The 13,351-nt window shown below is 52.0% G+C and overlaps 1 protein-coding gene across 2 annotated transcripts in view; it reads left to right on the plus strand.

Moving 5' to 3' along the window:
• Rps6ka2 (ribosomal protein S6 kinase A2) overlaps positions 1 to 13,351 on the plus strand; it is a 264,079-nt gene that overhangs the window by 227,805 nt on the left and 22,923 nt on the right. For both annotated transcript variants that reach the window (XR_007590671.1, XM_050135881.1), the window contains exons 14-15: positions 3,526 to 3,590; positions 10,912 to 11,014. Coding sequence is in view for 1 of the 2 variants with exons in the window: in XM_050135881.1 (XP_049991838.1) it covers positions 3,526 to 3,590; positions 10,912 to 11,014 (168 nt within the window). In the remaining variant the exon portion in view is untranslated. The remainder of the gene's footprint in view (positions 1 to 3,525; positions 3,591 to 10,911; positions 11,015 to 13,351) is intronic.

The following is a 13,351-nucleotide window of genomic DNA, read 5'->3' on the forward strand; positions in this document are numbered from 1 at the left end:
GAGAAAATGAGTCAGAGACTCAGGCTAGCCCCCTTACCTGTGAGAAAGTGAGTCAGAGCCTCAGGCTAGCCCCTTACCCGTGAGAAGGTGAGTCAGAGACTCAGGCTAGCCCCTTACCCGTGAGAAAGTGAGTCAGAGACTCAGGTTAGCCCCTTACCCGTGAGAAAGTGAGTCAGAGACTCAGGCTAGCCCCCTACCCCTGATGCTGGTGCTCGGGGAGACATGGGTCTCACCCTGTAGGATCTTATGAAGCACATCTGTGCTGCATGGTCTGCTGGGTGTGTTCCCCAGTCCTCGGACTTCAGCCCCTCCTGAGGGGAGCTTGTCCTGCGTGCATATCTACAGAGATCTGGCTGTGTCTTGCTGCCCCCAACCTCAGCAGCTGCAGGAACTGGTTTCCAGCCCTCCTTTTTCTCTGCTCTGACTTCCTGCAGGACCAGATGAGTGACAAGGAACATCAGTTCTATTAACCTGCTTCCTGGGCTTTCCGACGTGGTGGCTTTGTGTTCTCCCCTAACGAGTGGCTGCAGCCTCTCCCAGAGAGCGACAGGAGCTCTCATGGGAGCATGGGAGCTCAGCAAGGGTCGGATGTGTGCGGAACACAGGCAACTTGGCTGATGGTCACATTGATGTAGTGACCATGGTCTAGGGCAGCTGCTGAGCCCTGCTCATGTCACCCAGGGGTTCTGGGTCTCTGTTCAGTTCCCTGGTCAGAGGTGATCTGGACAGTGCAGGCATTGTCTCTCCAGGGCCTTGTTCCACTTTCCACAAGCAGAGCTGCCAACCGTGACTGTGTCTTCACTGACCTTTGATGGCTTCCTCAAACCTCACACACAATTGAACTTGTATTTAAAGTTAGTCAGCTCAGAACCAGCCCTGGGCATCCCTCGGGAACTTAAATAGACCTAGGGCTATCTAATGATAGGGTACACACGTGTGCACACATGTGTGTGTGCGCGCACGTACAAACACGCACACACACACACAGCACAGCATTCTACATGGCACACAGTTGTCAGGCAAAGGTTGCTAACATCAAACGGGTGACATTTAAATGGACAGAAAGCACTTTACAACTACAGAAATGCTGTGCAAATAGCATATACGCGATTAAGAACTAGAAAGCAGGGCTCATATTTCCATCAGTCCTAGGAGGCGGTCTGAGTGGTTACAGCTTAGACACAGATGGTTTGCCGGTCAGGGGAGGAAGGCGTGCCACCAGTAGAGTGAGTTCTGAGTGCTGCCAGGGGCATTGCAGGTGGGTTCTGTGCCCTTCTAAAAGTATAGCAGAGGATCTAGGAATTAACCATTTTCGAAAATAAAACCAGGGAAGCTCTTTTCAGCAGACCCGCTAGGGAGCGGTTTGCTGAATTTGGGAGTCCTTGGTGGGTGTATTAGAGGAGGGCATTTTAGTGTGAAGGGGACCTGACTAAGTGTGGGTAACAGAGGAATCCTTTTCTGGGGTCACATGGGGTCTTGATTCAGTGCCTTGTGCCTTTAATCAAGGACAGAATCTGGATCCAGAGAAGCACCCTTCAAGATGTCTCTGTGTGAAAAGTGCCCACAGTAATTAGAACGTGTGTCAGTAAGTGTGGTCATCAGAGGTGAAATCTGAATGCCACAGTCCACCGTGTCTGCTTGGCACTGAGAAGCCTGCTGCAGAACGATGGAGCCTAGAGAGAGAGAGGTACCCCAGACGAGAGAGGGAGAGGCACGTGGCCGGCCCTACAGCCCTGCATTCCGCCTGTCTCTGTCGACTCCAGGGTCTTGTCAGTGCCCGTGACAGGAGATGATTTGCAGGCATCCTCCTGGAGCAGGAGAGGCTTGAGTGGTGTTTGCTCAAGATCCTATAACGTAGCCGCTCTGGCTCCCACATCAGCACAAGTGCGTTCCCATCCTCCCCTCCTGGAACTCTGCTCCCTGCTATTTGTCAAATGTGTTCAGTCCAGATAAAAGCAGAGCCAAATCCACAGCAATCTGTTTTAAAATATCTCAGGAGAGGATAAGGCGAGCATGAAGACTAATGACCAGGTTTGTTCTCGAAAGGTCACCGCAGCTCTCAAAGCCCGGCTGCAGAGACCTTCCACCATTGCACAGTATCTGCGCAGTAATCACAGCACCAGCTCTATTGGCTGAGACTGCAAACCCCAAGCTTGGTGCCAGATTCGAACTGTAACAGAAGAAAATGAGGCCAGGGGAGAGCAACAGAGGAGATTCATAAGCACCCAACACTAGCTTCTCCAGCGAGTCCCCCTTATAGTTCTTGCAAACCATATGCATGCAGAGGTTCTTTAAACAGAGGCAAGGCATGCCTCCCTGGATCAGGGAGCAGACGACCAGGGGTCAGAGCTTGAGCCATGGGATACGTATTGATACGTATTGGTTTCTGTCGCTGCTGTGAACAGAGCAGATGACCAGGAGTCAGAGCATGAACCACGGGATACGGGATACGTATTGATCTACCCCCAGAGACTCCAGGGTAGGGACCAGTGCCTGACTCCACAGAGGACAGATCACCACCGCATCTCAAGGTGGCCTTGTGCCCTTCATGGTGCCCTGCTCGGAGATGTCTTAGGAAGAAAAAAAATGCCTCTAGGGCTCCAGGAGCCTAGTGGGCATGGACTCAAGAGGAATGTCTAGTTTTGACTTAGAGCCAGGAGGACGTTGGGGTGCACCATGTGGTGGTGGGGGTCATTCTTTTCCTACCCTGGGATAGAAGCAGACAAGACTCCTGTGATCCTATTTCTAGGTAGCTGAGGCTAGCTCTGTCCCCTACCCACGGCAGCAGAGCCTGGACTCCTTGTCTGCCTTGCAGTCCTGGGGAAACATGAGCTTTGGGCCTCGAGCTTTGCTTTTAATCAGTGGACCTGATTTAGAGAAGCATGGTTTAAAGAATTGAGTGGAAACACGGCAGGGTCCCTCCCCCTCCCCCACACTCAGGTTCATACCAGGTGGATGTGGGGTGTTTTCCAGCTTGTTCTCACACTCATGCTGCTCCTCTGGAACTCACCATTCACATCAGGCTAGCTCTGGTGTTGAGTGACATCCGGAATGATGTCACAGTCACGGACATCCCCCTGTCTCCTGTGCAGGGCACAACTTAGGATTTTAATATAAACACAGTAAGGGGACAGGTTCGGTAGGCACAATGAATGAGCAAATCAGAGAACCAAGTGGAGACAGTTTGTGGTTCTGGGTGTTGCAAACATGGTCTGTGATTGTGGCAGCCACCTGCTTCTCTCTGGGCATCCTGGCATCCCTATTCCTGGAGCAGGAGGTCTGGACCCCGACACCTACCTTTCCATTACCACTTCCACTCTGGCTGCAGCCGCATCCCAGCCTTGGAGTCACATGGGCGCTCCCTGGGTTCCGAGGCCACGGGCAAGTGGGAGATTTCTTCTCACAGAAAGACCATCCCAGGACTCCCCCTGCTGCACGCTCTCTTGCCCGACACACAGCTGCAGTCAGAGGTAGCGCATGGCCTTGGGCTTGCACTGACATGGATTCTCTGCTGTGTTGTGACAGGTGCTGGCATTGATGGAGTGGAGGAGATCAAGCGCCATCCTTTCTTCGTCACCATAGACTGGAATGTAAGTTCCTTGCCGAGGTCTCCGCTCTACACGCCACATGGCGAGGAGAGGGCGGAGGGGATGATGCAGCTGCCTGGTGCACACGGGGTTGGGGGGATGCTACAGCTGCCTGGTGCACACGGCCTCTCTGTCTGCACCAAGAGTCTGGGACAAACACAGACTACCCGCCTGTGGGTGAGCATGCTCGGGACCCTCAGCATGGCTGACTGTCTCCCAGAGAGGTACAAACTGGTGAGCACCTGCCCACAGTCCTAAATCCTCATTAGCACCTCTGCACACCCATCCTCTTGCACCTGTCCAAGCCATACTAATGCCAGCTTCTGCCTCAGCAGAAGGCACCCCAGGGACAGACAGGCTAGCAGCAGTGCTTACGTCTGACAGCCTCTGGGCTGTCCTCCCTCTGGTGTGCCTTCTGATATCCATGCTGTGATACACAGCGCGCGCGCGCATACACACACACACACACACACACACACACAAGACTTTCATTTCCGGAGTTGAAGTTAATCACAGAGGATCTTTTAGCAGAATATTGAAACATCAGGCTGGGTGTATATCAGTGGCAGAGTACTTGTCCAGCATACGTGAGGCCCTGGGTTCTACCCCCAGCATCAGAAAAAGAAAAGAAGAAAAAGAAAGAATGACTGAAAGAGAAGAGACTGACCCGCAGACTTCTCATTGACAGCAGCTGTCTTCCTGTTACCCTGAGGAATGAATAGAACAGTTTAGCATATGGGGCATGGAAGCCAGGCCTCTGGGGTGGCCCTCCGCTCCCTGATTTTTCTCGGCCAGTGTGGCATTTCCCTGTTCGATTCAAGCCTGCACATTGAGGGCCTCTGTCCCAGGGACTTCCTGGGCTGGGGATGACCAGGATGTGGTAGAGCCTTACCTTGGGGGTCCAGTGATCTCACTGGAGAGAGAAGCTGGGCACAAATGACTCAGTGCTGGGTCACAGGTTTTGCTGCATAAAGGGAGGCCGGAAAGAGGGCGGGGAAAAGTGGGAAAGTAGAGGCAGAAACTGCTCATTCGCTTTCCGATTGCTCAGACCTCAGTAATCACACAGAAACCATATTAATTATAATACTGCTTGGCCTATTAGCTCAGGCTTCTTATTAACCAATTCTTATACATCTTAAATTAACCCATTTCTATTAATCTGTGTATCATCACGAGGCTGTGGCTTACTGGTAAGGGATCAGCAGGCATATTTCTCCTTCGGTGGCTACATGGCGTCTCCCTAACTCCGCCTATTCTCTCTCTGTATCTCTTCTAGCCTGGCTGTGTTCTGCCCTGCCATAGGCCAAAGCAGCTTTATTCATTATCCAATAAAAGCAACATGCATATTGAAGGACTTCCCACATCAGGAGATCATGCCCTAACCTACCTGTTCCCCTCTCTCCACTGGCCATCTTCCTGGGTCTGCCTTTCCCAGGCCCTCTGCTCTATGTCCCCCTCTCAGTCTTCTCTTCAGTGTCACCACAGGACACCTGCCGTGGTCTCCAGACCCTGGCCTTGCTCTTCTGCTCCCCTCCCCATTAGCTTTGAATCTGCCATGTGGCACCACCGGTTTGTGATGAGTGTTGTCCCTTTCTGTCTCTGTCCTCAAATGTGAGCCAAGAGAAATCAGGGCTGCTGACTCACAAGACTTGACCCAGGCTTCTAAATAGGCCAGGGAGCCACCAGAAAGATGCCTTTGAGAGAGTGAGGTGGGGTGGAGAGGGGAGGGAGAGAGAGAGGAAAGGAGGGGTGAATAAGAGCCCTTGATGAGTAAGGAGGAGCAGCAAGAGGTCAGGGATGGAATTCCAGAAGTCTCTCAGGCCAGGATGATGCCTGTGAAGGATCTTCCCCCCAAACCACACCCACACACACACACACACACACACACACACACACACACACACACACTCTCCCTTTCTCTGTAGCGTATACTGCTGTCCTTCCAAAGACCCAGCCAGGAAATAGAGAGGGAGTTGCTAAGTCAGGGAGGGTGACTTAGCAGGCAGGGAGTTGCCTGGGTGGAGATAGCTGGAGTCCTAGGCTGTACCTGGAAAGGAAGGGAAGTGCCCAGCCATGCCCACAGGCTGTGGCTCAGAGGTAGCACCCCTCAGAGGACCTGACTGAGAAGGAATTCTGATGAATGACAATCTAAAGACATCCTGGAGCTGGCAGTGGCCATGTGGGTGTCTGAGTTTTCAGGTTTCAGGATCTGAGTTGCAGATGGGACTAGAACCCAGAGTTCTTGCTCTATTTCTGTTGCTGTGATGAAATATTTGGACAAAAAGCAACTTATAGAAGTCAGGCTAGTTTCCCCTCATAGTTCCAGGGTACCGCCCATTACTGCTGGGAAGTTGAGACAGTTGGTCTCCCCTCATAGTTCCAGGGTACCGCCCATTACTGCTGGGACATTGAGGTGGTAGGAACTTGAGACAGTTCGTTACATCATATCTAAAGACTATACTTTCAGGGATCATTTCTATAGTTCGTTACATCATATCTAAAGACTATACTTTCAGGGATCATTTCTATAGTTCGTTACATCATATCTAGCCAAGAGCATGGAGAAAGAGCACAGGCATCCCCCTTGTTTGTGAATAGCTCCGTTTCTCTACTCTTAATACAGTTTAGGACCTCATGCCTAGGGAATGATGCCACCCACAGTGGGCTGAGTCGCCCTTATCAGTCACTTAGGACGGTCTTCCACAGACACACCCACAGGCCCACCCAATGTGGACAACCCCTCATTGAGACTCTGTACCTATGTTATTCTAGGCTGTATCCACTGGCAGTTAAAGCTAACGGTCATAGTGGGGCAAGGCTGGACTAGGTCTGTGGGATCCCATCCGCAGCCATATGCACCTTCCATAAACTACACCAGGCTCAGAGCTCGCCTTGGTCTCTCTGTCATTGGGGAACAATGCCCCTTTGGTGCAAACAAAGACACTGGATTCCTGTACTAAGGAGTGGCATTTCTGTATTATTTGAAACTAATTCAGGCTAGAATAATGTGGGGAAGGGCTTTTTATTGTTGTTGCCTGTTTCTTTTGGCATTCAGTTTTATTTCATTTGGCTCCAAAGAGGCCCTTCAGGGTCACCAAGACCACAAATGTTTACTCTCACCCTGTCCTTGCCGGACGGTACCCTGCAGAGCCTGGAGCAATGGCACCTTCTTTTGTCTATGGCTCTGATAAATAGTCCAGCATGGTAGAGGAGCCCAGGAACCTGCTTTCATGTTCATTTATCTAGCCATAAGCAGTGCTTGTAGCATGGCTGGATGCAGCAGAAGGGAGGTGCCTACAGTGTGGTGATGGGGAAAAGCCCTATTATCCTAGAGAGATGAGGAGATGTCTGGTGCACCCTGGAGTACCTACAGTGTGGTGATGGGAAGAAGCCCTACCCTAGAGGGATGGGGAGATGTCTGGTGCACCCTGGGGTACCTACAGTGTGGTGATGGGAAGAAGCCCTACCCTAGAGGGATGGGGAGATGTCTGGTGCACCTGAGGTGCCTGTTCAACACCACAGTGCTGTGTGAGTATCCAGGTGAGAGAAAACAGAAGCATGGGGAAGGTAAGTAGGAAGAGATGGACCCAGGAGGAAGGAAGGAGGGGCCCAGCTAAGAGCACAGGTGTGAATGGCTTCAAAAGCGCCATGTACACACGCACACATATACACACATATGCACACACACACCATGCTTCAAGAAGCCTGTGGGCATGTGTGCACCAGGCTATTGGACTTAGTTTTGTACTGTCCTGTGCACCTTCTTGGTGTCAGTAGCTCAGATCACTGAAAACCACTGAAGTCCCATGTTCTACAGGACTCTCTTCACCAGGGGATCCCCTTCCACACCCCTTGGCAGTGCGGGCATTCAATAGTGACAAAGGAGACATTTGCCACATCAGATCCGGCCTGTGGAGTCTATCCAAGTGTAGCCTCAGGATGCAGCTGAGAAAAGAGCAGGCTATTTATCTTTCTTTCTATTGCCTTCTGTGACCCCCAAATTGCCAGCATATATTTCTGTCTTTTTTTTTTTAGAGTAAATTCCTGTCATCCACCAGCTGTCCCCTGAGGATCTGGTGACCTGTTGGCACAGAGAGTGTCATCCACCCAGAAGTGAGGGTCACCAGTGTTAGCTGAGGCAGGCGGAGGGTGACAGGGTCTCTGTGGTTTTCCTGCCTTTCCGTTTGCCCTCGGCTTCCAGCACATTAGTGCTTGCTCTGGGTCGGCCCCCCAAACACCCGTGCTGCTCGCCTAGCTAAGTGAAAAATTACAAGTTAATTATAGACCAGGAAGCTCGTGCAGAGGACGGTGGAGCCGGCAAATGTAAGCTGTGTTTGCTTTTCCCTCGGTGGCTGAAGCAATGCTGAGAACTCAGGATTAGCACAAACCCAAAATAAACATAAAAGGTGACCTCACAGGCTAAGCAAACCAGTCCAGATTGGCATCCAGCCAGCCGACTTCTATCAAGCAAACCCAGGGCGGGCAAAATGGCACGTGGACAGGCAGAGAACAATACTTCACCAGATTCAGCCCCAGGGTGGTAGGTTCCTGCCAAATTGCTTCTTTCCAGGCCACTGTCCGAGGCCCAAGCCCAGACCCTCTGCATAGGGGCTGAGCAGGCATGGCCGCCGTTACTGCTAACTATTAATACGAGTGAATCACACATGTAGTGCTTTTTACATTGCCAGCTTGGGACATCATCTGTTTCTCTGAAGAGAAACTGAGGCACAGAGTATCTGGGTGGCTCTGTGGGTGGCAGGATGCAGCTTGGTGGCCTTGGCTGTCCTGTGCACTGGCTGGCACAGGTGGAGGATAGTGTTCATGGCATGTGAGGACATGAGGTGCATCCAGTGTTTCGTTAATGGGTTTTCATCGTGTGCTCTTGCTCCCGCTGCTGCAGGAGGATTTCTACCACTTCCTCCTGAATGCACCAGGAGAGCTCACCCCTTCAAAATCCCCCTGAGGACTGCGGCCACAGTGCCTCTTGTTTGAGGACTTGGTGGATGTCTTGGGTGACATAGACTTGTTGAGGTTGTGTTCTTTCTCACAGACACTGGCACAGCCCATCCATAATGCCCTGGACATTGTCTGTTCTCCCCATCCCTCTCATTCTGCCACATTCTGTGCTTGCATAGCTGCTCTGCCATCGCAGGAACGGCACACCTCTGCCCGTCGCTCAGTGGAGCAGATGAATTTGAGAATGCTGTAGTCGAAACTGTACATCAAGCAGATGCTAGAATCTGCAGCCCCAGGGTGGAGTTGGAGTCGGTTTCCTGTCTTCACTTCTGTTTGTGCTGGTGTGCCTGTCCAGCTTCCTCCACACTTGTGAGGTGTGTGTGACCCTGGTGTGCCTGTCCAGCTTCCTCCGCACTTGTGAGGTGTGTGTGACCCTGATGGATCTGCCCAGCATCCTCCGCACTTGTGAGGTGTGTGTGACCCTGGTGTGCCTGCCCAGCTTCCTCTGCACTTGTGAGGTGTGTGTGACCCTGATGGATCTGCCCAGCTTCCTCCGCACTTGTGAGGTGTGTGTGACCCTGGTGTGCCTGCCCAGCCTCCTCAGCACTTGTGAGGTGTGTGTGACCCTGGTGTGCCTGTCCAGCTTCCTCCACACTTGTGAGGTGTGTGTGACCCTGGTGTGCCTGTCCAGCTTCCTCCACACTTGTGAGGTGTGTGTGACCCTGATGGATCTGCCCAGCATCCTCCGCACTTGTGAGGTGTGTGTGACCCTGGTGTGCCTGCCCAGCATCCTCCGCACTTGTGAGGTGTGTGTGACCCTGGTGTGCCTGCCCAGCATCCTCCGCACTTGTGAGGTGTGTGTGACCCTGGTGTGCCTGCCCAGCATCCTCCGCACTTGTGAGGTGTGTGTGACCCTGGTGTGCCTGCCCAGCATCCTCCGCACTTGTGAGGTGTGTGTGACCCTGGTGTGCCTGCCCAGCATCCTCCGCACTTGTGAGGTGTGTGTGACCCTGGTGTGCCTGCCCAGCATCCTCCGCACTTGTGAGGTGTGTGTGACCCTGATGGATCTGCCCAGCATCCTCCGCACTTGTGAGGTGTGTGTGACCCTGATGGATCTGCCCAGCATCCTCCGCACTTGTGAGGTGTGTGTGACCCCGGTGTGCCTGCCCAGCATCCTCCTCATTTGTGAGGTGTGTGTGACCCTGGTATGCCTGCCCAGCATTCTCCGCACTTGTGAGGTGTGTGTGATCCTGATGGACCTGCCCAGCCTCCTCAGCACTTGTGAGGTGTGTGTGACCCTGGTGTGCCTGCCCAGCATCCTCTGCACTTGTGAGGTGTGTGTGACCCTGGTGTGCCTGCCCAGCATCCTCAGCACTTGTGAGATGTGTGTGATCATGATGGACCTGCCCAGCCTCCTCAGCACTTGTGAGGTGTGTGTGACCCTGGTGTGCCTGCCCAGCATCCTCAGCACTTGTGCGATGCGAGATCTGTCTCAGTGTCAGTGCCGAGCTGATGTCATCTGAACATGGAGGGACAAATGAAATGATTGAAAACGATGAGTTGGACCATGCGGTCCCATCTTCTTCCCCTTCCCTCGGAATGGGCATGAATTGTTCTAGAATCTCAGCTCTCCCCATGCTGCCTGCTTCTTCCTTCCCCTCCCTTCTTTCCCATCTCTGCCTCTTGGTACCCTTGACTCATCACCATCCACAATGCCCATCACAGGTGCCTTGCCCAATCTCAAAGATGTGTGCACTGTCTTTCAATGGCCTCATCCAACATCGTCTCCACAGAGGATTAAAGAGCACACTTTGGGTTTGGAAAGCAGGTTTCAGCAGCAGGTCTGCCTGGAAGGACCCACTGACAGTCCTGGAAGGACCCGTGGACAGTCCTGGACTTCTGTGTGTTTTCCTGATGGCCGTGACAGTGGGAAGAGCTACACAAGCAAAGGTTTTTTTCTGGGCCTCGGTTTTCAGAGTCCCCAGATTGCTGAAGTAGGCTCTAAGGTGGCGATTCCACAGCCACAGTGCTCGGTGTGTCTGGGCAACCCATAATGCCTTCTTGGAGATAAAAATCCTATAACCAAAAATAAGTTAGAAAACTATGGCACTAAATAGAAGGATGTTCAACAGATCTCAAACCTCTAAACCTCAAACTATACCTTTTGTAACTCACATCTAACATGTAAATCTGTATTGCATACATGGTCTTCTGTGGAACACGCACAGTGAGATATAGTGTTTATAGTTATAGAGATGGCACATACAATCTACATGCGCCTCATCTTGGAAAGCGTGAGAGCTGCTTCTGGCCTCTGATCTCTGCTTTCCATTGCCTGTTCTCAGTATCTGTCCCTCTCTTCCTGCAGAAGCTGTACCGCAAGGAGATCAAGCCACCCTTCAAGCCGGCAGTGGGCAGACCTGAGGACACCTTCCACTTTGACCCCGAGTTTACTGCAAGAACACCCACAGGTATGTACCGGTTCCTCCCAGTTGGTCTGTTCCGATCTGACTCCAGAGAGTGGAGGTCACTCCCTTAGGGAGTAACTTTTAGACCCATGTGGCCTTCCTGACTTCTGCTTGGCACTAAGGGGTCATCAGCAGAACCAATTCGCACTATTCCTCTTGTGACAGACACACACAACCATTCAGGGTTCTGTGAACCCCTCTCTGGCTGTGAGATGGTAGGCGTGACAATCCTCCCAGGGACACACAAGCAAGACACAGAAAAGTAGCAGGTGGCTCACTTCAGTGATCTGTGGGAGAAAGTGGCTATCTTTAGGGCTGTGGGCTTAGGAACTAAATGTTATTTCTGTGAACGCTGGGCCCTGTTTGATGGATACAGTGCAACTAGATCCCAGCACAGAAATTTAGCTTCATGGTGTTTGAGATCTCTGGGGTCTGTGGCTCTGCTTTCCATGATTGCCTGAGACCACCGTGATGGGGCAGCACTGGAAGGCTGGTGGCTTAGCAAGAGGTGTGTGTTGTGTCACAGTCAGGGAGACTGGGTTCAAGGTTAGGTGCTGGCAGGGTCTGTGCCTGGCTAGGACTCTCTATGGTTGGCCACCTCCCGTGTCCTCTCACGGCCTTTCCTCTGTGACTGGGGAAACCTGGGTAATGCTGTGTTACACCAGTCCTGTGGGAGTAGGGACCACTCCCTGACTTCTCCCGTGAGGACCCTGTCTGCAAACACAGCTGCCTGTGGGCAGGGCAGCGGGAGCCACTGCAGTGGTAATGAGCAGAACAGACCCTCAGCCCCTGTCGACTCGGGAGCGAGTTCAGCCAGCTATTGTGGAGCTGCTGGGGTCTGTGCATGGATTCTTTGGGATTTCCCACTACTTACAAATAGGAAATGGTGTGGTTATTGGGAACTAACCACAAAACAAGATTGTCAACCATGAGTTTCAAGTTGGGAGAAATGGAATAGAAACCCCACCCTGTTCTCCCTGGGTACAGGCTCTGCTAGGCAGGGAGATGGACATGCCCTCCTCTGGATGATGATGGACTGGCCTTTGGGACTGCATGGGCACTTCATGTGGGTCTGGGATAGCTACTCTTTGAGCGAAATGGCATGAAGAGCCAGGGCAGTGTGTGCGTTGATTCTGGACATTCAACCCCAGACAGCGCACAGATGGCTCCCTCTGACCTCTAGGCCGCCCCTGCCTAGAGAAGACTGGTGGAGACCAGCACCACTGAGGAAGAATTGTCCTTGAGCATGGTCATGCCATGGAGCAGTCAGTCCCATTGTCATGAGCCCGTGCACAGAGGAGCATCCCTATCCAGGTGCTGAGTTCAGGAGGTCAGAGCCTGGAGGCCACCTGAGTGGCTCGCCAATCCTGCATCTAACCCCAAGATGAAGGAACACAAAAGCAGTTTGTTGTGACTGTGAGCCAGAGCAGACTCCACCCAGACCTCGGGGATGGCAGGGTCCTCACTGGGAAGGGTAGCATTAGTTACGAGTCTGCCATGGAAACCTGCATGTTTAAAATGCTCCAAGCAAGCTAAGCTGCACTGCTGAGTGCAAAGGGGCCAGTGCAGGGTCTTCCTGAGGATCACGTGTGCTCTTGGAATTCCATGGGGAATTCAAACTCCAACCTAGTTGGTTGTTGTTGCCTTAAGTAAACCTTGTAAGCCTTTTGTGCATAGAAAAAGATGTTTTATCTTAATATTAGCCCAAGGAAAACCCATCAGACATGGAGCATACAATCCTGTGTCTAGAACTGGCTTATATCATGCCCTAGTATTGTGGTTTATTCAGATACTGAGTTAATAGACCCTGTCAAGCAGTTTGCCTTTGGGGGAGACAGTAATGGAAGTGCTGAAGATGCAGAGAAGTCACCCTGATTTTCCCAGCAGGGAAGCTGAGTAGACCTTTAAGTTAAAGAAAGAGCAGTGGAGTGATTCTGACACCATCTAGAAACTGAGGGTGTTCATGCGGTAGACTTTCCGTCTTGGTTAACATGAAGCCGCAAGCGACCTTAGGTTTCCTGATCAGAAGTCAGCTGCTTGGTGGAGCATGTCAATCTAAGGACTGAAAATCTTTCCCCCTGGCCAGGAGCTCATTGGTGCTTTTACAAGTTGACTTTTAGCTCCCCTTGTAATTTCGCTCTTCTGTATGAACTAGGAGGCACTCAGTACCTCTCAACTGAGTATAAAGCATTCTGAATTCTGTGCCTGCTACCTGCCTTTTACTCTCCTGCCTCACACATGAAATGTCAGTTCCTCCGGCCTCTTCCAAAGACCTCTGCACTCCAGCAGGCCGGACATCCTTGCATCTCCGCTGACTTCTTGGCTCTATGCAGAGAGATG

The sequence above is a fragment of the Alexandromys fortis genome, unplaced genomic scaffold (assembly GCF_014885135.2).
Source record: "Alexandromys fortis isolate MF-2015 unplaced genomic scaffold, M_Fortis_MF-2015_v1.1 scaffold_23, whole genome shotgun sequence".
NCBI lineage: Eukaryota > Metazoa > Chordata > Mammalia > Rodentia > Cricetidae > Alexandromys > Alexandromys fortis.